The following is a 27,896-nucleotide window of genomic DNA, read 5'->3' on the forward strand; positions in this document are numbered from 1 at the left end:
AACCCCTTTTTACCACTCATCTTTGATGACTTGAAGTCCAGTACTCAATTTTGATGAATATATTGCCAATGTTCCTCTTTCTCTTCTTTCAATGAAGATTTGACATTTTTGGGGCATCCAATTGCCATTTCCATCTTAACCTAGTCCCCCCCCAAGTCTCCCCCCTCCCAACTTTTTTACACAGATCAAAATTAAACAAGTTAAATGCAAGGAATGTTCCTGATTAGGCAACAAAAGGCACCGAGATGACAAATGCAAAATACACATGAAGTACGTTGCAAGCTAAACCAAAGCTCCTAAGATATTTCATTTGCCAAGAAATACAGAAACCCTTCCATCCTCGCACTCACCTAGGACATGCATGCTATAAAAAACCTAGCATTTTGGTGATGAACCACCACAAAACTCGGAAACAAGTCAAAAGATTTCTTGCTTACAAGGAAGCAAATCTGTTCTTTGAGCAAAGCTCTATATAAATTGGATCAATGAGCAGACTGCTAATCCCATGCTGTTCTAATCCCACAAATCTATCACAGACTGAGTACTGTTCCCAAGCCAGGCTCCTCCCAAACTCTCGAGGGTAAATCATTCAATACCTAACATTGTGAATGGTCCAAATCTTGTGGTTGCCGCCACCTGGACGTCAAGAAAATGCCCTAGAAGGCAAGCACACTCCAGAGTAAAGAAGCCCATCAACCCTTGCCTATGCCTCTCTTATCAAGGTGTGATCTTTGGACCCTTGTAAGGGACTGGATGCACAACAAAATCATCCGGAGGTTGGCACTCTTCCAACCAAGCGAAGTCTTGCTGGGCGCAACCCTCGTTCTCCTCCTCAAAGAATGGCCCTGATGATAAAGACAAGAAATAGACTTCAGCTAATCCATCATCTTACAGCACTGTGCCTTACACCTATGCCCAGACTTACGTCAAAAATCCCTACAGAAGCCAGGCACCAGAGGACACAATCACCTGCATGACTGGCGTAAGGGAAAGCTCTATAGTATGTACAATGCCTGCCATCTTCTGAAGAGTATGGTGGGGCAAGAACATCGAGTACAGCACACGATGTCACAGCTGTAAACACATGTATGTTCCCTCCACTCCTAGGATACAGCACTGCTGATTCACATGGAGCTGACATGACCCGGTCCACCGCCAACTTTGCCAACCTAACTGCGAAGTAAGATTTCATATGTTAAGCACCACCATCTTAATTCCTCAATGATTCTAATCTCTTTTCATAGATATCAGGCAAATTGTCAAAACCCAGTGTATTGCACTTACGGTGAGAAGAATCGGAGTGATCAACCCAGTCATAGGCCTTCACGTGCATCGACCCATAAAGAAGTTTGCTAAACACAGTCATGCCAGGGTGATTGTGGAGCGGTAGCACAGCAGAGGTGGGCAAGCAGAAAATCCCCATCTACAAGAAAGAAAAAAAAACAATTTAACACATGGTACCACATCATCCACCCACATGCCTTCCTCCTCCCCTTTATCCCTTCATGCAAAACCAGACTACCTACGGACCATAAGCACTCACCGAAAAGTCTTCACATTCATATATGTGAAGGTACGATATAGGTGGAGAGCCTTTGCCCTTTTGACCATTGATTCTTCCATGAAATCCATCATTTCGATCATGTTGTGCAGGCATGCCTTCATCCAGTCCAACATCAGATGGCCTGATATTATCTGTGAATTGTAGTTTACATACCATCATGAGAATGTAAATACACTCACTCTCTCTCTCTCTCTCTCTCTCTCTCTCTCTCTCTCTCTCTAAGCAGGTCGACAAGCTAAAGCCAGAAATAATCTCCCTAAAAGTAAATAACACGCATTTGACAGAGAAACTAGAGGCTGAAATTGCCTCTCCCAAGGGAGACAGTGCCACTCTCAAAGCATATGAGCAGGAGATGTCTGAGATACAGTTCAGCGAAGGCAGGCCACCGCAACACAAACCCAATAGGAAGTGGCAGCGACCCCCAAATGATGGGTGGAAGTGGTGAAGAAACAAAAGCGAATACAAAATCGGCATGTAATCATTCAGGCCGCCATTGATGAGGAGAAAGAGAGTCAAGAGCTCTTCATGTACAAATTATAGGTTTAATAGAGGGTACTTCACCCAAGGATGATGCCCAGCTATGCAAGAATTTCTTTTTATGGATGCATGGAGACCTGGCAATGTCAGGACTAAAGAGCCTCTTCTTTGTACTCTCACGACTGTACTTGTGTGTGTGTGTGTGTGCGCGCGCACGCGCGCATACTGTGTCACGTGTGTGTGTGTGGGTTTTTGTGCTTGGCTGCACTTTCTCTCCAACAATTGGTATCAGAGATTTGGCTATTGTGCATCCAAGGGATTCCTTCATCTGCAGGCAAGATAAGTAGAACAGCTCGTTTTTCCTTCTTGCAGCCAATATCATTGTGGCCACTCTCATCCTCTTTGTGGGCCATCTTGGCTTTTTCGGACGCCTCCTTTGCTCAGCCTAAGGGCCTATAAACCATAGTCACAGGGGACGGAGGGCCGGGACGCAGAAACACTGTTCCAAGACGCGATGGCGTTCCAGCACGGGCTGGGCAGGGGGGGACACGTTCCGAAGAAGTTTGTCACCAGGGGACGGCGGAACGGAATGTTCTTGCCGGGGACGGGTCGGGAACAGAACGCTGGAACGGACGTTTTTTTCACTGTTTTTTTTCGCTGGTTTTTTTGCTGTTTTTTTCGCCGTTATTCTGCCCGTTTTCTCCCATTGCTGGCTGCACCCGTTTTCTGCCGTTGGCTGTACCCGTTGGCGTGGACTGTGGCCTGCCGTGGACTGTGCAGTGTGGCCAGCCGCCTATAAGGCTTAAGCTCCTTCACTCTCTCTCTCTCTCTCTCTCAAAGCTGCTTGCCACTTAAGCCTTAAGCTCTCTCTCTCTCTCTCTCTCTCTCTCTCTCATGGCATCTTCTTCACAAGCAGCCTTCGGCTCTGCACATCGTGGTGGTGCTAGAAGAACCGACAGTTGGTCATGGTGCGTAGAGGTTAATGCCAACCGCCCTGGAAGTGGAGGAGGTTCAAGCCCGTGGTCTTGCAAGCTTTGCCCCTATAGGGGGCGTGGGTCAGACAAAGTGACAGCCCACCTTATGCATGAGTCCGGGCATGAGGTTTGATTTTGCACGGGAATCACATCGGAGAAGAGAAGGGAGCTTCTTGAGCGCATTGTCGGGCATAAGGCTTTGAGGGCTACAAGGCCGGCACGTGTGGCTATGGATCCTGCAGCATTTGTGACACCGCCCGAGGGGTCTGTTTCAGGGTCAGGGGGTGCATCTACCACATCTACAGCACGGCCAGATGGTGCAGGTTCCTTTACGATGCCCACACCCGCGCGGCGACAAAGTACAGTTGAGGGAAGTTGGGATCCTAAGAAGAAGGAAGGGTTGATACAGTTGTGGCTCGCTTTTTCTTCCATGACCATATTGCTTTCCATACTACTAGGTAAGCCTTGACTCTTCCCTCTTGTCCATGTCACAACTCACATGATTTTTGTAAGTTTCATTCTTGAAAGATGACGCTTGTTTCTTTTTGTGATCAGATCTGAGTACTTCAAGGCTATGGTGAAGAGGATTGGGGAGATGGTCCAAACACCACCCCCACAATTGCAGATGCGCTTAGTTGAATTAGAGAGGTGAATACTTTGTCGTTCACCGAGATTTCTACTGACTTATTTCAGTCATTGATCCATTTTAGCACAAGATCCAGGACGGGAGCTCATTGATTGACCAAGACTCGATGACTGAGCAGTGTACCATTTAGGCTGCAGGAGGCCAGTGGATGATTCGAAATGGTTTACTATTCCGTAATGACAAAATTTGTGTACCACAGATCCCGGACATTAGGTCCAAGATTCTTAAGGAGTGTCACGACGCCCCTTCTGCTGGACACCCTGGGATACACAGAACGCTATCGTTAGTGAAACACATTTTTTATTGGCCAAAGATGAAAGGGTATGTAGAAGATTATGTTCTCAGATCATCCTCAATCTGATGGCCAGACTGAAAGAGTGAATCACATTTTGGAGGATATGCTTCGAGCATATGTATCCAAAAGACAGAGTTCATGGGAGGATTATCTTCCTATGTTAGAATTTGCATATAACAGTACTAAGCATACGAGTACAGGGTTTAGTCCTTTCATGCTTATGTATGGTTTTCAACCTAGATCACCTGTTACAGTAGGATTCTTAGGACTTCAGCATGATGCAGCACGTAATTTTTTGCAAGATATGCAAGAAATGTTACAAGTTGCGAAGTAATCTATTAGAAGTGCTCAAGACCGAGACAGGTTTTATTCTAATAGACATCATTCACCCAGAGAGTTCTCTGAAGGAACGATGGTGTATTTTGCGAGTTCCGAAAGATTCCGAGACTTTACGGACAGGTCGATCTTCGAAATTATCCCCTAGATACTGTGGACCATTTCGTATTACACAACGGATTGGTTCAGTTGCATATGAATTGGATTTGTCTTCTCATGTGAAAGTTCATCCTGTATTTCATGTCAGTAGACTTAATACTGGGTAGAACAGATCAGTTAGTTACTCCTCAAGAAATTATAGATGTCGAGGACATGACATTTGTTCCGCACGAACCTGAAAAGATTCTTGCATTTCGTGAAAGAAAATTGCGTAATACGCTTATCACGGAATACAAGATCAAGTGGAAGGATCGTGTTGAGGAGGACGCTACATGGGAGACATTGACTACTCTTCAGAGAGATTACCCTGGCTTTTTAGTGAGCTCAGGAGTGAGCTCTTAGAGGAAGGGGAGTATGTCATGTGCACAGTGTGTATCTACCGTGTGCTACACGCACGCAAGACTAGTTTCGAGGCTTGGGGAAGCTTGGAACTAGGCAGGCTGATTGACGAGCTGAGTTAGGGATAAACTAACGGGCAGGCACCTAAGTATGGACGGGCGGGCGCCCAAGTGTGGACGCCCGATGACCGGCCAAGAACCTATAAAAGGGTGGCGAAGGTTAGTTATTGGGATATAGAGAGTCTCGCGAGTTTGTGAGAGCTCTATGGTCTTGGAGCCTGGATCTAGTGCAAACGTGCACCTGCTTTACGCAGCCGAGGCCGGCAGCAATCTCGAGGCCCGCGAGGGCAGCTTCGTGGCGGTATGGGACGTCGCGAGAAGGAGATTGGTCGATACGTAAACCTAGTTAGCTCAGCTCGTGGCTCAGTGGGGACAACCAAGACTGTGGACTTGCCCACGGCTGTCATGGTTGGGAGGTGAGTCAAGCCTGCACCCCCTTGTTTGTTTATTTGTTCGTTTGTTTGCAGGTTTCGAGTCTCGTATCAAGAACGATCACGAGGAGATCCGTGGGGATTTGACAGAAATCTCAGGAGCAGAGGACAGTTGTTGCTTCTTCTACCGAGGCTAAGTATAAATCCTATCTTCTCTCTGCAACCGAGGCATTATGGATACATCAAATTTTGGAGCATTTATGTTGTGCGGATGATTCCCCTGTTGTCATCTTCTCGGATTCTCAGAGTGCCATTGCTTTAGCTCAGAATCCTATGATACATGGCCGCTCTAAACACATTGAGGTTCACTATCATTTTGTTCGGGATTGGATTAAGCTTGGTCTTCTTCGACTTGAGTATTGTTCCACTCAAGACGATCTTGCAGACCTCTTCACCAAACCGCTCCCTCGAGCTTCTTTGGAGGTCTTTCTTCATCGTGCTGGAGTTGGTCCGCCCATCAAGCGCTGAAGAGGAGGTGTTGGCATTATCATCTGCAGATTGGGCATATATGTGCATATTTCATGCTGTATCTGGCCAGATTTATGAGGCCATGCATTCATCTTATTTTAGATTTTTCCTGCTATTTTTGTCTATTTTTTAGACATTATTTTAGTATTTTTTGCATAGTCGGCCAGCCCACTGTTTTTATGCTGGCCGACCAGCTCTTGTCCAACCTATATATAGGTGGCTTGTGTTTGCATCATTAGCACTTCATTATTCAGCCATTGCTGTTGGTTGTATGCACCTACGGGCAGCCCTCGTGCTCTACGTCAGCAGATAACAAGTTTTCTACTTCAGTTCTTTTGCACATGTGCTTCTTTGCAAGATCTATTTGTTGTTTTTCTGATTTACAGCCATTCTTTCAAAAAATAGGAAAAAATACATGAAAAATAGGAGAAAAATAAGATACACCTAACTGGGTGGGCACACCCACAACAGAGGTCCTAGTGTGTAATGTACAGACCGGAGATGACTGCTAAGAGTTATAGCCCTTATCTATTTTCGAAGGACCTTTCCAAGATATACTGATGGACTTTGTCACAAATTTGCCATCCAATCCAGATAAGCGCAATACGCAGTGCTTAACTATTGTTGATAGATTTAGCAAATTTGTTATGCTTATTTCATGCAGGGCCAATGTGATCGCTGAAGATGTTGCCCATTTGTTCATTTGGCATTGGTATCCAATTGGTGGGATCCCTAGGACTATAGTGTCAGACCGAGATGCCAAGTTTACCAGTCATTTCTGAAGGACATTGTTTGTTAATTTTGGTACTAAATTGAATATTTCCAATGCATTTCACCCACTCACTGATGGCCAAGCAAAAATCTACAACCAATTGGCCTTTGATTTGTTGAAGTTTATGTCCACGATTAGCAAGATAAGTGGGAATCATATTTGCCTTTAGTTCAAGCAGTTTTGAATGATTCATTTTCTTCAGCTATTGGCAAAACTACATATGAAGCAGTGTCTAGAGAACCTTTCTAGTCGCTATTGATCGAAACCTCATCTTCAGTACTTGAAGCGACAGAATGACAATGTCTTACTAGATTTTGGAATCAGTTAAAGACAAGTTGGCTAAAGTGCAGGAGGCCTACATGATGGGGAGAAAACCAGAATTAGGGTTAGAGTTCAGTCATGGGAGACATACACAGAGAAACAAGGGAAAAGAGAGAGAGAGAGAGTTGTGGGGATAAGTCAACTCATCAAAAGCATGAGTGTGTGACTCCCCTATCACACATGTATATTGCACTAGTACACATAGTGCACTTAGTACATTAAAAGTACTAAGTGTACTATGTACTATAACTTATGGGCTTGTACACACTATAAGGGTGGGCATAACGCCTTTACCCCAACAACCTCCCACTTAAAGGCAAAGTGCCCTTAAGTAAAGGAAAAGAAAAAATCAGCATGTACATGATAATATACAAGGCCAAATCAAGGATGAAACTGGCCTCATCCAATGCCCATCAAGTATCTGCAATGAGCAAACCGCTCCGGAGGCAAACTCTTCGTCAACAGATCAGCCGGGTTGTCATCCGTGTGAATCTTAACAAGCTGAATTTGCTTGTTCTCTATCACCTCTCTGATGAAGTGATACTTCACATCCACATGCTTCGTCTTTGCATGAAAAACAGGGTTCTTTGCCAACTGAATGGCACTCTGACTGTCACAATGCAACAATGGAATATCCCCTGTATAACCCAAATCAACCACTAACCAAGATAGCCATAATGCCTCCTTGCAAGCCTCTGTGGCTGCAATATACTCGGCCTCTGTAGTAGATAAGGCAGTGCACTTCTGCATCCTGGATATCCATGACACAGCACCTCCTGTGAATGTAAATACATAACCGGTAGTAGACTTCCGGTTATCTGGATGACCGGCATAATCCGAATCCGTGTAACCATGCACTAATGCATCCTGTTTGCCAAGCAAATGCACAAATCCTGTGTGCCCTTCAGGTATCTCATGACACCTTTCACTGCTTCCCAATGCTTCTTGCCAGGGTTGGCCATGTATCTAGAAACCACTCCCACTGCAAATGCAATGTCCGGCCTAGTAGCAACCATGGCATACATGAGACTGCCACATGCTGAAGCATACGGAATCTTGGCCATATCAGCCCTGTCTCTATCTGACTGTGGGCTGTCCATAGCACTGAGTTTCACATATGGAGGCAAAGGAGTACTAGCTTTCTTCCCCCCGTCCATATTGAACCTCTGCAAGACTTTGCCAATGTATTCCTTCTGAGACAAATACAACACATGCTGATTTCTGTCCCGAAGTATCCGCATACCCAAAATGTGATTTGCATCACCCAAATCCTTCATATCAAAGGTTTCATGCAGCCTCTTTTTCAATGCATCCATCTCTTTACGAGATTTCCCGGCAATCAACATATCATCAACATACAAAATGAGAATCAATAGACTGCCATCCAAAGCTTTCTTGGTGTACAAGCAGTGATCTATGTCACTTCTCCTGAATTTCTGTGATTTCATGAATGTATCAAATTTATGATACCATTCTCTTGGTGCCTGTTTGAGTCCATAAAGACTCTTTTTCAGCTTGCATACAAGCTTCTCCTTTCCACTCACTGCATAACCCTCTGGCTGCTGCATATGTATCTCCTCATGGAGATCACCGTGAAGAAAAGCAGTCTTCACATCCATCTGAATCAAGTCCAGATCATCATGCGCAACCAAAGCCAACACAGCTCTAAGTGTGGTCATTTTGACCACTGGAGAGAAGATCTCATCAAAGTCCACACCATATTCCTGCTTGAAGCCCTTAGCCACTAACCTGGCTTTGTATCTTGGCTTTGCATCTGGTGCAACTTTGAGCCTGTAAACCCACTTGCATGGCAAAACCTTCTTGCCTGCAGGTAAATGCACCAACTTCCATGTTCCATTTTTATGCAGAGAATCCATCTCTGACTTCATGGCACGCTCCCAAAGAGCCTTGTCTGCCCTCTGTAAAGCCTCTTTATAACATGAGGGCTCCCCACAGTCAGTGAGCATCAAGTAATCAACCCCTGGAACAAACCTGTCAGGGGCTCTGGAGGGTCTAGTGGACCTCCGTACCCAATGACCATCATTTGCAGGTTGCTGTCCAGCCTGCATATCACCCATTGGTGGCTCCTGTTCCATGCCATAAGGCTGAAAAATCATGCCCGGTATCTCCTCCAACTGTGGTATATCCATAGGGATATCTTCTGCCATCTCTGGCTGTCCATTTGGACCATTTTCAGCACCATTTAAGGGCTGGTTTTCCTGCTGTAATGGCTGATTTACAGCCCTTTGTTGTTGTCCATGATGTCCATCATCATCAAAGATGACTCTGCCAGGCTCCTGTTGCCTTGCAGGCTCCTTATACATGCATGTTTCATCAAAAATGACATCATTGCTGCGTATGATCTTTCTATTCATGGGATCCCAAAGTCTATACCCCATTTCACCTCTGTCACCATATCCTAGGAATATGCATTTGTGAGACTTAGGATCAAGTTTGGTGCGCATTTCCCTGCGTATGTGCACGTACGCAACGCAACCAAACACTCTCAAGTGCTTGTATGACGGAGGCTTCCCTGTCCATACTTCTTCTGGCACTTTCCCACCAAGCCTCGTGTTAGGTGACCTGTTTATAAGGTGAACGGCTGTCATAACAGCTTCAGCCCAAAAACCATGAGGTAATGCAGCATGTGACAACATAGAACGGACCTTCTCCTGAATGGTCCTGTTCATCCTCTCTGCTGTCCCGTTTTGTGGAGGATCATAAGGAGTAGAAAGCTCCCTCTTGATGCCTTTAGCATCACAAAAGTCCTGAAACTGTTTGGACATATACTCTCCACCATTGTCGGAACGCAAAGCCTTCAGTGTTTTACCAGTTTGATTCTCAACAAGAGCAACAAACTTCTGAAACACTGAGAATGTATCACTCTTCAAACGAAGAGGATAAACCCACACCTTACGTGTGGCATCATCAATAAAAGACACAAAATATTTCACATACATCTGTATGCACAAGCTCTAACTGAGCATCTTTCTGTCCAAGAGCTTTCTTGTGGGGGCACTGGAGTTGCCTGCCATAAATACAATGCTCACAAAACTGAAAACTTGAAAACTTTAGAGAAGGCAAGTAACCCAAACGAGACAATTGCTCCATTCCCTTGACACTCATGTGTCCCAACCGGCTATGCCACATAGAGATTTCCGGCAGCTCGGTTGCATTTACATTAGCATGGTGACAAACACCTGCATGCATGAAATAAAGAGTGTCCACCTTAGAGCCTCTGGCAACAACCAGTGAGCCCTTACTAATTTTCCACTTTCCACTACCAAATGTGGTAACATAATCAGCATCATCAAGCTGTCCAGTAGAAAGCAGATTCTTCTTGATCTCAGGCACATGCCTGACATCATGGAGCATAAGCTGTGAGCCATCTGAAAACACAAGCCTCACATCACCTCTACCAAGAATCTTGCATGCATGGTTATCACCCAAATAAACCACTCCTTCATTGCCAACAGTGTACCTGACAAACAAGTCTCTGCAACCTGTGACATGAAAGGAGGCACCTGAATCAATGATCCATGAGTGCATACCATGACCACCTGTAAGAAGTGAATGGGCATCAAGTGAAGACGTAAAGAGGACCTCATCCTCACTGCCACCTGCATGTGACACATTGATTTCTTCAATCTTGACTCCACTTTTGCCCTTTGGCTTTACATCTTTGGCTTCATCCTTCTCTTTGTCTTTGCCTTTTCCCTTTTCTTTTTGATCATTTTTCCATTTGTAGCATTGCTTTTTAATGTGTCCCTTCTTGCCACAATAATGGCATTCCAAATCCTTTTTGGAGCGAGACTTGCTCCTTCCCCTTTCTTGGCTTTTTCCCCTTTGCTTGGATCTCCCACGTGCATTCATTGCATTGGACTTTCCAACAGAGTTGTTTTTCCTGTTCATCTCTTCTTGAAGAAGAGCACCCTCAACATCTGCATATGACAGCATAGCATGCGAATTGCTAGTGGCTGTCCTGAATGTGTCCCAACTCTCTGGCAAAGTGCATAACAGAAAAGTGGCTTTGAACTCATCATCCATTGCCAACTTTTGATTAATGACCTGGCTGACAATACCATTAAACTCATTTAGATGGGCTGTCATAGAAGCCCCTTCCTTCATCTGAAGGCCTATGAGTTTCTTCAACCAATACACTTTGCTTGAGGCACTTTGTTGGGCATACAAGTCCTGCAATCTCTGCCACATTCCCCAAGCTGTCTTCTCTTCACGAATGCTGAAAAGTAATGAGTCTGACACAGACAACATGATAGTAGATCTTGCCAGCTCATCCATATCTTCCCACTCTTCAGCAGTAAGAGAAGCGGGCATCACACCCCTTTCTTTGATAGGCTTGTGCTGCTTTTTCTGGAGCAACACATTGTAGCACTGGGTTTGCCAAATATCATAATTATGCGAACCTTCAAGCTTCTTGATGTGAAGCAATGAAGAGCTCTCACCTGTGGTTGCCATAGCAAAATGCAACCTGTCAATGCCTGACTCCCTGCAAAATGTGCAAACACTGCACCAAAAGCACACAAAGTGCTCACAGTTGTTCTCCCAAGCTTTATTTCCCACTGCGGAAGCAAGAATGCAACTTTTCTCCCACGTTATGTGATGAAAACACCAAAATCTGGTTGCTGCAGATTTTGGACAGCACCTTAAATGTGCTCTTTTGCCCTTCCAAAGTACTGTACAGCAGTACCAAGTGCTCACCAATGATGTACCAAACCTGTACCGGCAATTTCAGCAGCTGAAATTGAATCTTTTGGTCACTCAAAACAGTGTACAGCCATGCCAAAACATGCACAAAGCTGTGCCAAATCTGTACCAGCAGGTACAATAGCAATAAATGCTCTCCTGGCTGTCCAAATGAGTGAAAATCAGACTTTTACAGTCCTGTACACTGCATAAAACAGTCCCGAACAGAAATTGGGCAAAAGCCCCTTGACTGCAAGCTGATTTCTGAGGATTCAAGGCATAAATGTCTTGCCTGCTGCTTTGCCAAGCTCAACAAGCATGAAAACTTGAAAAGCCCCTTGATTTAAGATCAATTTCTGATCATACATGGTACATTGACGCACATGAAGGCATCCAGAGTGTTCACGATGCTTCCCCTTGGCCACATATACATCCAATACATGAAAGCCCCTTGATTTACAGGCACATTGAGTGCTTGTAAGGCATCAGCACATTATCCACAGCATCAAATGCGATTGCCTGCATGCAAATCAACCAAATCGGCACAAAAGCCCCTTGATTTGCACTGCAATTTGCTGCAATTTTGCCCAAATGTGCGATTTTTCACATCATACAGCATGTATGAGTGCTTAATTGCACAATTACATCAAAAGCCCCAAATTTCGACATCCAATTTCCTGCAAATTGATCCTGATTTGACCAATTTCCTGCAAATTTATCCTGATTGTGACCAATGTCACCCAATTTTGCCAATTTTGCTCAAAAATTGAGCAATTGGGCACCTGTACCTGCTCAATTGTTGATTGTACTTGCCTAATTGCAAATCCCAAAAAAAATTTGAGAAAAATACCTTGTAATTTCTGATTTTTTCTTCAATTTGCAGGCTGAATGATGATTGCAGATGCTGTTGCAGGAGAGGGGGGGCAATTCTAATGCTGTTGTGCAGAAATGGGCAAGTGCAGGCGTACAAGGCTTCTCCTAGCTGCTGGTTTGCTTGCTGTAGAGGAGAAGGGGCTAGTCGATGAAGCCACGAATAGTCAAGGGGCTGCTTGCTTGCTGTAGAGGAGAAGGGGCTAGTCGATGAAGCCGGGAGAAAACAGAATTAGGGTTAGAGTTCATTCATGGGAGACATACACAGAGAAGCAAGGGAGAGAGAGAGAGAGAGTTGTGGGGATAAGTCAACTCATAAAGTATGAGTGTGTGACTCCCCTATCACACATGTATATTGCACTAGTACACATAGTGCACTTAGTACATTAAAAGTACTAAGTGTACTATGTACTATAACTTATGGGCTTGTACACACTATAAGGGTGGGCATAACGCCTTTACCCCAACACTACACTCGACAGGTTAATAAAGATCGAAGTTCTCGGAAGGAGATTGGGTTTATCTTCAGATTATGAAGCAAAGACCGAAACAGGTGGGCAAGCGATGCCCAAAGGTGTCGTTCACTATTCATGGACCCTTTCCGATAACGGATCTCAAAATCAAAATCTTGCATTAACTCCGCCCAACGAGCTTTCCTTCCTCTCAAATCATCCGCATCACACACATACTTGATTGACTGATGATCAGTCAATACCACAAACTTGGAGCCATATAAATAATGTCTCCAAACCTTGAGAGCATGAATCACAGCATAAAGCTCCTTCTCAAGGGTTGGCCAACGAGATTGAGTGTCGTCTAGCTTTTTACTTTCAAAAGCAACCGGTCTACCATCTTGAAATAAAGCAGCCTCGATAGCATAGTCACTGGCATCAGTTTCAAGAACATAAGGCCGACTAGGATCAAGCAATGCTAAGATAGATGCTTTCTTGACTTTATCTTTCAAAAGTCTGAAGGCCATATCCAAATCGTTATTCCAAGTGATAGGCTGATTTGACTTACGTCCACGACCTTTCAATAAGTCGGTTATCGGTAGTGTGAGCTGAGAGTACTCCCGTACAGATTTCCGAAGAAAAACAACAAAACAAAGAAAAGAACGAAGTTGTTTCACTGTTCTCGCGGTATAGGCCAGTCCAGAACCTTCTGAACTCGGTCATAGTCAATGCTCCCATCCTCAAATAATCTTCGAGTTGTTTAGCCAACTCATCTTCCTCAGCTTGGCTCATCCTGTAAGGTGGAAAACTGACAGGATGAGCACCAGGGATCAAGTCAATACGATTATGTACTGCCCGTTCAGGTGGTAAACCCAATGGCAGTTCCTTAGGAAATATGTCTTGAAACGAATCAAGTATCTTCTGTAATCAAACACACTTAATTCATTTACATCCAAAGAAGGGATGAGAAAGGAAGAAAGTGGAATCAATACACAATGGAAAGCGGTATACAAAGAAGAATCCATTATATTTCCAAAATCAATAGTATTTACAAGAGGTCCCTGAGAGGGATGAATACAATCACCTAAAATACTATACTTAGTGTCCTTATGCTGAAAAGAAAAAATATGACTAGACCAATCTATCTGGACTTCAAAAGTCTTAAACCACTCAATCCCTAATAACAAGTCTACATTTTCTAGATACATTACATAGCATTCCAGAGTGTCTTTGTAGTCCTGAATCTGGATTGGAAGCATCTCCACCTTTCGATTCCAAACTTGCCTTCCCGCAGGTATGCGTACCTCATAGGTATGATCGCTGGGTGTCGTATCAAGACTCAATTTCTGCACAAGTTTGTAGTTAACAAAATTGTGTGAGCTGCCAGGGTCTAGAAGAATGTGAATTCTATGGCCATTCACTTCTCCATAAACTCGGAGAAGATCATGCAAGCCAAATACTTTAGAGTTGAACAGACAATCAGAACAAGTACTAGGGCGAGAAAGTACAGTAATTGACGTACCTGTCAAAGACAACTGATTAGCTGCCTTTGTCTTAGGTCCTGCGTTTATCTTGGTACCCTTTTGCTTTGGGCACTCGTTACTGTCATGTGCACAGTGTGTATCTACCGTGTGCTATACGCATGCAAGACTAGTTTCGAGGCTTGGGGAAGCTTGGAACTAGGCAGGCTGATTGACGAGCTGAGTTAGGGAAATACTAACGGGCGGGCACCCAAGTATGGACGGGCGGGCGGCCAAGTGTGGACGCCCGATGACCGGCCAAGAGCCTATAAAAGGGTTGCCAAGGTTAGTTATTGTATGATAGAGAGTCTCGCGAGTTTGTGAGAGCTCTATGGTCTTGGAGCCTGGATCTAGTGCAGACGTGCACCTGCTTTGCGCAGTCGAGGCCGGCAGCAGCAGTCTCAAGGCCCGCGAGGGCAGCTTCGTGGCAGTATGGGATGTCGCGAGGAGGAGATTGGTCGGTACGTCATCCTAGTTAGCTCAGCTCGTGGCTCGGTGGGGACAGCCAAGACTGTGGGCTCGCCCACGGCTGTCATGGTTGGGAGGTGAGTCAGGCCTGCACCCCCTTGCTTGTTTGTTTGTTCGTTTGTTTGCAGGATTCGAGTTTCGAACCAAGATCGATCACGAGGGGATCCGTGGGGATTTGACAGTGGTATCAGAGCATACCTCGTGAACGAGCAAGTCGGTAGATAGAGAAGAAGAGGTCGAAGAACGGTATGTGTTAAAAAGCTTGCTGTTTTTCTGTGCATACTGCAGTTTTCAGATTTAGTATGTGTTTTTCCTTCATCTGAGACACCCATGTTGATGGGGGAGCTGGTAGTCTAAGTAGGGTTGATAGCTTTGCAAAGAAGAGGCATGTTTGTTGTGCATACGCATAAACTGCAGGGAGAGACAGAAAAAAAAAGAAAAAGCATGGTTGCTTTTCGTTGAACGAGAGAGAGAGCGAGAGGAAGCGAGCCAGGCGCATGCTGCAGGGCTGATGGAGTGGAGTTGCTGGTCGTAAAGTGCTGAACATGTAGGCAAAGGCGGCAGCTACAGGCCAGGCTAGGCGCCAAGGGCTATGTAGCCAGGCGGCCATGTAGCCAGGCCAGGCAGCACCGAGGCCTGCCAAGCCAGTCGGCAAAGTCCGCATAGCCAGCCAGGCAACGCCCAGGCCAGGCCAAGCGGGCGCCCAGGCCCAGCGAGGCAGGCGCCTATACCTACGCTGCCTTGTGGCCACGCCTACGCGGGCTGGCGCAGGCTTAGGATGGCGCGAAGGACCCGACAGACTCACTGGTCGCGACAGCAACCGTCCGGCGAGGTGGCAACGGCTCTATTCCCGACGGGACTTGAAAAAAAAAAAGAGCAAAACAGCAAACGTATGCGCCCAGCTCGATTTGGTGCTTTGCTTTTTGGTTTTTATTAAACTTTTTTTTACAAAAGTCAAGGGTCCCTAAGATTTCCAAGATGTTTTATTTTTTTTAAGAACCTAGAATATATATATCCATATATATATATATTTTTTCATATATATATATATATATATTTATTCAAGAAAAAAAAACACAAAAGCTAAAGCAAAAGCTAAGCCTAGCTTTTGGAGATTTTTGGCTTTTGGGAAACCTTTATAAACCCCCTCAAGTGGACTTCTTGCCACACATCTCTCAAGTTCTCAAGTTTTCAAGCTCTCAAGCTCTCAAGTTCACTCGCACTTTTGTTGTGCAAAGACCGAATTTTCTCTCCACATACCCTCTTCACGATGTCGACCCAAGAATCAGAGTTGGAGCCCCTCGTGGAACGCGAAGGCTTGCCAGCTCTACGGAAGGAACTGATGCCGATCTTTTTGACGATTTTGTGTCAAAATCAGATTTCCAAGAGTTCAAAGTAGCTCTCGAAGCTTCTTCGACGGAACGTCAGGCACAAATCACAGCCCAGATGCAAGCTTTGCAGAACTCCATCGCTCTATTGACCACTACCCTCTCTACTTTTTCAAGTATGGATACCTTGACTTCAGCTTTAGGCCCCAACATTACTCCGGAACCGTTCGGGGGCGAGCAAAAGCAACGAACCAAGGAGATCGTGGACACGTGGCTACACAAGTGGCAAGTTCACTTTCAGTTTCATCCATATGATGATGGAAAGAAGATCCAGTTAGCAGCAGGTTTCCTGTCTGACAAAGCTTTGCTTTGGTGGAAGGAACTCAACCCTAAGCCAACGACTTGGGCACAATTTGAAGATATCTTCAAGAAAGAATTCCTCAAGAAAGAGGATGACTACGATGTTGTTGCCCGGTTTTCAGCTTTGACCATGACCTCGCAGCACCTCACTTATGAGGTCTACCTCCAGAAGTTTCGTGACTTGCGGATGAAAGCTACAAAGATGGATCCCACTACTCTATTGGGGTTTTTCGTAGCTGGTTTACCAGACTCGTACCGATTACAGGACGAGGCCATTCATTCAGCTCGTATCTATGATGATACGATGGTCTCTTCCAAGTCGAAACCCGTTCCCGAGCAGGGGAACAAGCATAAAAGGAAGTTCTCCGCACCTATGGCTAACACGACAAAAGGAAAGTCTTCGGACCAACCTTCGAAGAATTCTAGTTTGACACCAGCGAAGAAGAAACGACTCCTTAGGGCTTTAAAGCTCAAGAAGGAAGGACGTTGTTTTATCTGCGAAGAAAAAGGACACATGCGTAATGAGTGCCCGAAGCAAAAGGGTACCAAGTCAAACGCAGGACCCAAGCCAAAGGCAGCTAACCAAATGTCTTTGACAGGTACGTCAATTACTGTACTTTCTCGCCCTAGTACTTGTTCTGATTGTCTGTTCAACTCTAAAGTATTTGGCTTGCATGATCTTCTCCGAGTTTATGGAGAAGTGAAGGGCCAAAAGATTCACATTCTTTTAGACCCTGGCAGTTCGCATAATTTTGTTAACTACAAACTTGTGCAGAAATTGAGTCTTGATACGACACTCAACGACCATACCTATGAGGTACGCCTACCTGCGAGAAGGCAAGTTTGGGATCGCAAGGTGGAGATGCTTCCAATCCAGATTCAGGACTACAAAGACACTCTGGAATGCTATGTCATGCATCTGGAGAATGTAGACTTGTTATTAGGGATTGAGTGGTTTAAGACTCTTGAAGTCCAGATAGATTGGTCTAGTCATATTTTTTCTTTTCAGCATAGGGACACCAAGTATAGTATTTTAGGTGATTGTATCCATCCCTCTCACGGACCTCTTGTAAATACAATTGAAATTGGAAATATAATGGATTCTTCTTTGTATACCGCTTTCCATTGTGTATTGATTCCACTTTCTTCTTTTCTCATCCCTTCCATGGATGTGAATGAATTAAGTGTGTTTGAAAGCAAAGAATTACAGAAGATACTTGATTCATTTCAAGATGTATTTCCTAAGGAACTGCCATCGGGTTTACCACCTGAACGGGCAGTAGATCATCGTATTGACTTGATCCCTGGTGCTCGTCCTGTCAGTATTCCACCTTATAGGATGAGCCAAGCTGAGGAAGATGAGTTGGCTAAACAACTTGAAGATTATTTGAGGATGGGCCAGATCCGTCCAAGTAAATCACCTTGGGGTGCACCTGGGTTGCTTAGGAGAAAGAAGGACAATACTTGGAGAATGTGTATAGATTACAAGAGATTGAACAAGCTCACCATTAAGAACCGTTATCCTCTCCCTAGATCAGATGACCTGATTGACCGGTTAGCAGGAGCGAAATATTTCACGAAGATAGATTTACGTACTGGCTATCACCAGATACGTATTCATAAAAGGCATGTCGAAAGAACCGCCTTTCGGACTAGGTATGGCCATTACGAGTTTCTCGTATTACCTTTTGGATTAACCAATGCTCCAGCCACTTTCCAGCAAATGATGAACGATCTTTTTCGTGAACATTTGGGGAAATTTGTGGTGGTGTTCCTGGATGATATTTTGATATATAGTCGTACTCTTGAGGATCATGTCAGACACCTCACGATTGTCTTATCTATTTTAAGACAGAATCGACTATATGCTAAGTTGAGTAAATGTGAGTTCTTTATGACCGACATCATTTACTTGGGACACAAGATCACTAGAGATGGATTGAGCATTGACTATGACCGAGTTCAGAAGGTTTTGGACTGGCCTATACCACGAACATGAAACAACTTCGTTCTTTTCTCGGTTTTGTTGTTTTTCTTCGGAAATCTGTACGGGAGTACTCTCAGCTCACACTACCGATGACCGACTTATTGAAAGGTCGTGGACGTAAGTCCAATCAGCCTATCACTTGGAATAACGATTTGGATATGGCCTTCAGACTTTCGAAAGATAAAGTCAAGGAAGCACCTATCTTAGCATTGCCTGATCCTAGTCGGTCTTATGTTCTTGAAATTGATGCCAGTGACTATGCTATTGGGGCTGCTTTTTTTCAAGATGGTAGACCGGTTGCTTTTGAAAGTAAAAAGCTAGACGATACTCAATCTCGTTGGCCAACCCTTGAGAAGGAGCTTTATGCTGTGATTCATGCTCTCAAGGTTTGGAGACATTATTTATATGGCTCCAAGTTTGTGGTATTGACTGATCATCAGTTAATCAAGTATGCGTGTGATGCGGATGATTTGAGAGGAAGGAAAGCTCGTTGGGCAGAATTAATGCAAGATTTTGATTTTGAGATCCGTTATCGGAAAGGGTCCATGAATAGTATTGCAGATGCGCTTAGTCGGATTAGAGAGGTGAATACTTTGTCGTTCACCGAGATTTCTACTGACTTATTTCAGTCATTGAGAGGGCTTTGCGGGACTGATAGTTATTTTGGTCCATTTTGGCAGAAGATCCAGGACGGGAGCTCATTGATTGACCAAGACTCGGTGACTGAGCAGTCTACTATTCAGGCTGCACGAGGCCAGTGGATGATTCGGAATGGTTTACTATTCCGTAATGGCAAAATTTGTGTACCACAGATCCCGGACATTAGGTCCAAGATTCTGAGAGAGTGTCACGACGCCCCTTCTGCTGGACACCCTGGGGTACATAGGACACTATGTACCCCAGGGTATGTAGAAGATTATGTTCTCAAGTGTCAAATTTGTCAAGCAAATAAAGCTGAACGCTTTAGACAGGCTGGGTTGTTGCTTCCTTTGCAAATCCCAGGTAATAAATGGGAAAGTATTTCCATGGATTTTATTACCGGATTGCCAAGAACACGTCAAGGCCACGATTCTATTTGGGTTGTGGTAGATCGCTTGACAAAAATGGCTAGATTTTTACTGACCCAGAAGACTATTACAGCTACGCAATTAGCTCGGCAGTTTATCGAGCAATTGTTTAGACTGTACGGGTTACCGCAAGACATAGTCAGTGATAGGGACTCTAAGTTTACGAGTGATTTTTGGAAACTTGTTTTTGAGAAGTTGGAAACAACTTTGAATTTGAGTTTCTCTGATCATCCTCAATCTGATGGCCAGACTGAAAGAGTGAATCAGATTTTGGAGGATATGCTTCGAGCATGTGTATTTGCGAGTTCCGAAAGATTCCGAGACTTTACGGACAGGTAGATCTCCGAAATTATCTCCGAGATACTGTGGACCATTTCGTGTTACACGACGGATTGGTTCAGTTGCATATGAATTGGATTTGCCTTCTCATGTGAAAGTTCATTCTGTATTTCATGTCAGTAGACTTAAGGAAGTACTGGGTGAAGCAGATCAGTTAGTTACTCCTCAAGAAATCATAGATGTCCAGGACATGACATTTGTTCCGCACGAACCTGAAAAGATTCTTGGATTTCGTGAAAGAAGATTGCGTAATATGCTTATCACGGAATACAAGATCAAGTGGAAGGATCGTGTTGAGGAGGACGCTACATGGGAGACATTGACTACTCTTCAGAGAGATTACCCTAGCTTTTTAGTAAGCTCAGGAGTGAGCTCTTAGAGGAAGGGGAGTATGTCATGTGCACAGTGTGTATCTACCGTGTGCTATACGCATGCAAGACTAGTTTTGAGGCTTGGGGAAGCTTGGAACTAGGCAGGCTGATTGACGAGCTGAGTTAGGAAAATATGGACGGACGGGCACCCAAGTATGGACGGACGGGCACCCAAGTGTGGACGCCCGATGACCGGCCAAGAGCCTATAAAAGAGTGGCCAAGGTTAGTTATTGTATGATAGAGAGTCTCGCGAGTTTGTGAGAGCTCTATGGTCTTGGAGCCTGGATCTAGTGCAGACGTGCACCTGCTTTGCGCAGCCGAGGCCGGCAGCAATCTCAAGGCCCGCGAGGGCAGCTTCGTGGCGGTATGGGACGTCGCGAGGAGGAGATTGGTCGGTACGTCATCCTAGTTAGCTCAGCTCGTGGCTCGGTGGGGACAGCCAAGACTGTGGGCTCGCCCACGGCTGTCATGGTTGGGAGGTGAGTCAGGCCTGCACCCCCTTGCTTGTTTGTTTGTTCGTTTGTTTGCAGGATTCCAGTTTCGAACCAAGATCAATCACGAGGGGATCCGTGGGGATTTGACAGTTACGTATGTGTCCTTTTTCTTCGCAGATAAAACAATGTCCTTCCTTCTTGAGCTTTAAAGCCCTAAGGAGTCGTTTCTTCTTCGCTGGTGTCGAACTAGAATTCTTCGAAGGTTGGTCCGAAGACTTTTTTTCTGTCGTGTTAGCCATAGGTACGGAGAACTTTCTTTTATGCTTGTTCCCCTGCTCAGTAACGGGTTTCGACTTGAAAGAGACCATTGTATCATCATAGATACGAGCTGAATGAATGGCCTCGTCCAATGTTGTGCATTTGTTATTTTTAACCTGTAAACGGTATGAGTCTGATAAACCAGCTACGAAGAACCCCAAAAGAGTAGTGGGATCCATCTTTGTAGCTTTCTTCTGCAAGTCCCTAAACTTCTGGAGGTAGACCTCATAAGTGAGGTGCTACGAGGTCATGGTCAAAGCTAAAAACCGGGCAACAACATCATAACCATCCTCTTTCTTGAGGAATTCTTTCTTGAAGACGTCTTCGAATTGTGTCCAAGTCATTGGCTTAGGGTTAAGTTCCTTCCACCAAAGCAAAGCTTTGCCAGACAGGAAACCTGCTGCTAACTGGATCTTCTTTCCATCATCATATGGATGAAACTGAAAGTGAACTTGCCACTTATGTAGCCAAGTGTCCACGATCTCCTTGGTGCGCTGCTTTTCCTCGCCCCCGAACGGTTCCGGAGTAATGTTGGGACCTAAAGCAGAGGCCAAGGTATCCATACCCGAAAAAGTAGAGAGGGTAGTGGACAAGAGAGCGACGGAGTTCTGCAAAGCTTGCATCTGGGCTGCGATTTGTGCCTGACGTTCCATTGAAGAAGCTTCGAGAGCTACTTTGAACTCTTGGAAATCTGATTTTGACACAAAATCGTCAAAAAGATCGGCATCGGTACCTTTCGTAGCCGGCAAGCCTTCGCGTTCCACAAGGGGCTCCAACTCTGATTCTTGGGTCGACATCATGAAGAGGGTACGTGGAGAGAAAATTCGATCTTTGCACAATGAAAGTGCAAGGGAACTTGAGAGCTTGAGAGCTTGAAAACTTGAGAGATGCGTGGCAAGAAGCCCACTTAAGGGGGTTTATAAAGGAATCCCCAAAAAACTAAAAGCCCCCAAAAGCTACCTTTGGCTTTTGCTTTTGTGTTTTTTATATATATATATATATGTATATATATATATATATATTAATATGTATATATATATATATATACATATTAATATGTATATATATATATATGTATATATATATATATGTATATATATATATTAATATGTATATATATATATATATGTATTAATATATATATATTAATATGTATTAATATATATATATTAATATGTATATATATATATGTACGTATATATATATATATATATATATATATATATATATATATATGTACGTATATATATATATGTACGTATATATATATATGTATATATATATATATATTAATATGTATATATATATATGTATATATATATATATATATATTAATATGTATATATATATATGTATATATATATATATATATATATTCTAGACTCTTAAAAAAAATAAACACTTTTAAACCTGGAGGAGATGACTTTTAAACTTTTTTTAAAAAAATTAAACTAAAAAAAGCAAAAGCCCAAAAAAAGGCGTGTGCTTTCCTTTTTTTTTCTCTCTCTTTCCTCTTGGATTAGCCGCCGGTTGGAGCTGCCTGTCGTCACCTTCGCTGCCGGTGTTTGCTGTCCAGCGTCTGCGCCATCCTCTCATAGGCCTGGCCATAAGGCCACGTGGGCCTGGGTGCCGGCCGTACTTGGCCTGGGCACCTGCCTGGGCTGGCTACGCAGGCCTGGCCGCCTGGCTGGGCCGTAGACGCTGCCTGGGCTGGCTGGGCAGGCCGTAGACGCTGCCTGGGCTGGCTACGCAGGCCTGGCCGCCTGGCTAGGCAGGCCTAGGCGCCTGCCAGCCGACTAGCCCTGGCCGCCCATGCACTTGCGCCCTCAACCACCCGCAGCAGCAAACTGCACCCGGCCAACCACACGTGACCAGCAGCACTCGGCCAGCATGCCCACTCGCCAACATGTCCACCTTCGCACACGCGTGCTCGCTCTCTCAATCGTTCGCGAAAAGCAAACCTGCTTTTGCCTGTTTTCTCTCTCTGTGCAGTTCATGCGACTGCACAACAAATTTCTCCTCTTCTTTGCAAAGCAAACGACCCTACTTAGACTACCACCTCCCATCAACATGGGTTTCTTTGATGAAGAAAAACACATACTGAATCTGAAAACAACAGTATGCACAGAAAAAACAGCAAGCTTTTTTAACACATACCTTTCTTCGACCTCTTCTTCTCTACCTACCAACTTGCTCGTTCACGAGGTATGCTCTGATACCACTGTCAAATCCCCACGGATCTCCTCGTGATCGTTCTTGATACGAGACTCGAAACCTGCAAACAAACGAACGAACAAACAAACAAGGGGGTGCAAGCTTAGTGCACGTCTGCACTAGATCCAGGCTCCAAGACCATAGAGCTCTCACAAACTCGCGAGACTCTCTATATCCCAATAACTAACCTTGGCCACCCTTTTATAGGTTCTTGGCCGGTCATCGGGCGTCCACACTTGGGCGCCCGCCCGTCCATACTTGGGTGCCCGCCCGTTAGTTTATCCCTAACTCAGCTCGTCAATCAGTTCCAAGCTTCCCCAAGCCTCAAAACTAGTCTTGCGTGCGTGTAGCACACGGTAGATACACACTGTGCACATGACAATTTCCAAGAGACCAATCCTGTACCAAGCATGAAACAATATCCCGTAGTAGATCTCCGAGTATCAATACAACCAGCCCAATCAGCATCCGTAAAGCCCACCAAAGAAGAACCACCAGAATAAGGGATGCCATAATCTGATGTGCCACGAAGATACCGAAGCACTCTCAAAGCTGCCTGCCAATGAGATCTCCGAGCTGCTGAAGAGAACTGGCTAAGTACGTTCATAGCATAAGAGAGATCCGGTCAAGTGTTGACAAGATAAAGCAAGGAGCCAACTAACTGCCGGTATTCTGTGGAATCCACCAAAGGTGTATCATCCTCCTTAGACAATTTCGCATTGGGATCCATAGGACAAGAGAGAGGAGAGCAATCTGTCAAACCATAAGTTGCAAGCAACTTCTTCACATACTTCTCCTGGGAAATAAAGATGCAATCATTTCTCTGCCAAACCTCCAGACCAAGAAAATAATGAAGTAAGCCAAGGTCCGTCATCTCAAACCTGAGGGAAAGTTGAGACTGAACCTGAGTAACCAACTCAATCTGTGAGCCTGCAAGAATGAGGTCATCAGTGGACATGGGTCTGCAGTGCTACCCGACTTGCTCCTCTCTGCTGGCCAACTGGACATCTGCCTCCAAACCTGCTCCTCAGTGCTAGCTGACTGAGTTTACTCTGGCCGACTGTGTTTTTCTAGTCGTGAGCAGATAGGACTGTTGTCGGCCTGTTTTGGGCTGGCCGACCAACAGCCTAGGGCCATATATATTGAGGGCCTGCCCCCCACACCTTTTTGTATCACGTTTCGGGATTTTTTAGTGTATATAGCAGAGTTTATACAGCTTCTCTCTCTCTCTCTCTCTCTCTCTCTCTCTCTCTCTCTCTCTCTCCCCCTAGGGGAAGTATTTCTTACGGGCGACTTCAATGCCCACACACAGAGCAGACAGTGTGAGGTGTATGACTATGATGACATGGAGATCCTCCACCCTGTGGATCCGGAGGAGAGAGCAGCTAGTCGGGCATCAGAGGACACTGGACCAGATAGAGGACATTATGGGGACCACTTACTAGAGTTGGGAGCCAGGCATCGTCTCGTTATTTATAACGGGATGCTACAGTGGCCGGGATCAGGAGGGTTGACATGCTTCCCACATGGGGGTCATACACAGACCGGAGGCACGGTGGTAGACTACATTATGGGGTCTTTGGAGGCATCACAGCTTGTCACCTCATTCTCCATTCCACCTCGTCCTATTGGGGCAGATCATACATACTTGGCATTTTCACTAACCGGATCACCAGTATCACCAGCCCCCCACATACCGACGCCACACACTACCATCTACTTCACACATGACATGGCAGACATATACACTGGCAGAGTAGAGGATGGGCTCCTCCTCATGTTAGAAGTCATCTCCTGTCCAGTTTTATACACCAGGGCCTTTGTTGTGGGTGTGCCCGCCCTTATGAGGTGTTTTCCCATTTTTCCCCACTCTCCGCATTTTTCCCCTATTTTTCCCCATTTTTCTGAGGCTTGGGAGGGCTGCCAGAGGGTGCCAAGAGCAGTACAGTGCTGGCCGACTGGGTGTTTATCAGTCGTGGGCACTCTTGCTGCTGGCCGACTGGTTTTGATCAGTTTTGGGCACCAGATTGCTGGCCGACTGCATTTATGCAGTCGTGGACCTTTTTATCAGTCGTGGGCTTTTCCTTATGCTGGCCGACTGCCCTCTAGGGAGGTATATATAGGTCCTCAGCCCCCATACCTCATTTGTATCATTCCTCGGGATCTTCTTGTGTATATAGAGCAGAGTTACACGCCTACATCTGTCTCTCTCTTGTGCTGTTTTTCTGCCTGCGTTTTTGCTTTTGCTCGTGTTCCCAGATTTGGTCATCATCTCCGCTGCATATTCTGACATGGTATCAGAGCCTAGGCTCTAGATAGGTCTTGGGATTTGTGTGAGCAAGAGGGGGACTGTTTTGTGGCTGATTGGTGGACTGTTTTGGGCTGATCGGGAAGAGGAGAAGCAAGAGGAAGGCGGGCTGATTTGCTGGACAGCCACTTGCAGGTTTTAGTTCTTCTTTGTTCCCACGCACCCACCCTTTTCAGAGTACATCCCCGCTATGGCAGATCTGTTTGAGATGGCCGACAGACATGTGAAGATCCCGACACTCCCCACGTTCCCGGTGGACCATCAGTTGGACGGGAGCAACTACGGCATATGGAAGGTGATGATGGAATCCGTTTTGGAGTCTTACGACCTCGCCGATTTCGTCATTGTTGGTGTTCCACGGCCGGAAGTAGAGGAAGGGGAGTTACCGTCAACCCGAAAGGACCGGGAGGCCCAGACGCAGATGTGGGATCGCGTCAACGCGAGGGACCGTTCGTTTATTTTCCTCAACTGCACACCGCAGGTAATCAATCATATAAAGCATATGACGCTGGCCAGAGGTATATGGCAGCATTTGGCCTCACTTTACAACAGGGTATCGCCCATGAAGAGGATTTCCTTGGAAGTGCAGATGCGGGTTATGAGCCCTGCAAAGTCATCGACGATGCGGGAGCATATTAGCAAGCTGCAGGCTCTTCAGCAGGAAGTTCTCCAGGCTGGGAAGGAGATATCGTCAGAGGACATGGCCATAACGTTGCTGTCACATTTGCCCTCTTTGTACTCAGCATTTTACTCATCGTTGATTACCAGTGGCAGGCTCAGCACCATCACGTGGGAGGAGCTTGTGCCCATGGTCTTGGACCAGGAGGAACGATTCACGAACCCTCCTCAGGGTGGAGGTTCGGAGGCCTTTACTGGCCAACGGTCGAAAGGCCGTAACTCGGGCAAAGGGAAGGCTTCATCGGAGAAGTCTACTGAGAAGAAGTCCGACGCTGACCGCGAGAAACTGAAGGCAGAGAGGACCTGTAATGATTGTGGCGAGAAAGGCCACTACTGGAGGCAGTGTCCCAAGCGGAAGACCGAGAAGGGTGAAGACTCCTCAGCAATCATGAAGACTCCGGCTTTTGTGCACCTAGAGGTGATGGACACCGATGCTTCATTTTCTTCAGGCAGGGAGGAGATTGGAGGACTCTCCGCAACGGATACTCGGGAGTGGATTCTCGATAGTGGTGTTTCCAGGCACATGACTCCTTCCCGTTCCGGTTTACAGGATCTCTGCACGCTTTCTGGTCATATTCTTACTGGGGATACGTCCACTATCCCAGTTCACAGTGAGGGCAGGATGGAGATAGTTCCCGATGGCCGAGGGGGAAGCATTCCTCCCAAGTGTTGTATGTTCCGGCACTTGGTTTTCATCTGTTGTCAGTGCATCAGGTTTGCAAGACTGGCGTACGGGTGGAGTTTGATGAGCATTTTGTTGCTCTCCGGGATAAAGCAACAGGCCAAGTGGTTTGGGAAGGTGGAGTGGAGAATGGAGTTTACAGGCTTTCAGCACTCTCTCTCCCAGGTCCTCAGGATTGTGATGAGTGGCAGTCTGGTAATGGCTACTCAAGTGTGGATACGCTGCAGGTGCGGGCTTTCCGAGACCAGGTGGTGGATAGCTTGCCGGTAGATGGCAGCAGTTGGCAGGAACTTTCCAGTACTGAGGTTGGTAGTTCTTGTGTTCGTGAGTCAGAGGAAGCTGAACAGGTCACTTATGCTCTGATGTCTCGTCGTGTTCGGGGCATAGAACTTCCAGTAGTTGAGGACGTTCTTTCCACGGGGACCTTTCGGAAAGCCAGGCAGGTGGCAGGTGCTTACTTGCAGAAGGAGGTGGTTTCTCCAGGCTTTGTGGTTCCGGATTCAGAGGGGGCTGTTGACAGGTTTCATCAGGTTTCCAGGACTTGTTTGTGCACCGTAACAGGTGTTGATCCTTGTGAGCAGTGTGATGTCTCTGTGATTCAGAAGCTGTATGGTTCATGGATCTGGTTGATGGACACCGGATTGGACGGGAGCTTCCTGATGAGGCAGTTGAGCTCTTGGTTGCAGATGTCTCTTTGGGAGGCAGGATTGCGTTTCCTGTGGTTTCTGCGGCATGCGAAGGATCATGGACTCTTGTACACAGGAGGGGGATTGTTGGATGGAGTCCGACTCCACGGTTGGAGTGACTCGGTTTGGGGAGGAGATTCGGACACGAGGAGATCTACTTATGGCCCAGGAGCAGTTTTACGGAGCAGCAGGAGGTTGCATTGCAGGTTTGGGCTTCCAGTGGAGGAACCCATGGTCATCCCGAGGCACTTTGTTCGTGAACAGATCG

At 45.7% G+C, this 27,896-nt stretch overlaps 1 protein-coding gene across 1 annotated transcript in view; it reads right to left on the reverse strand.

Annotated features, from left to right (window-relative positions):
* Positions 1-273: 273 nt before the first annotated feature.
* Positions 274-27,896, reverse strand: part of LOC147609573 (plant cysteine oxidase 4-like) — a 60,256-nt gene continuing 32,633 nt past the window's right edge. The window contains exons 2-5 of the mRNA XM_086787573.1: positions 1,544-1,695; positions 1,285-1,423; positions 970-1,173; positions 274-845 (exon numbers count right to left, since the gene is read on the reverse strand). Of these exons, the coding sequence (XP_086643699.1) occupies positions 718-845; positions 970-1,173; positions 1,285-1,423; positions 1,544-1,695 (623 nt within the window). The 3' untranslated portion in view covers positions 274-717. The remainder of the gene's footprint in view (positions 846-969; positions 1,174-1,284; positions 1,424-1,543; positions 1,696-27,896) is intronic.

The sequence above is a fragment of the Cibotium barometz genome, chromosome 51 (assembly GCF_041138505.1).
Source record: "Cibotium barometz isolate CiBa-2024 chromosome 51, ASM4113850v1, whole genome shotgun sequence".
Lineage (NCBI taxonomy): Eukaryota > Viridiplantae > Streptophyta > Polypodiopsida > Cyatheales > Cibotiaceae > Cibotium > Cibotium barometz.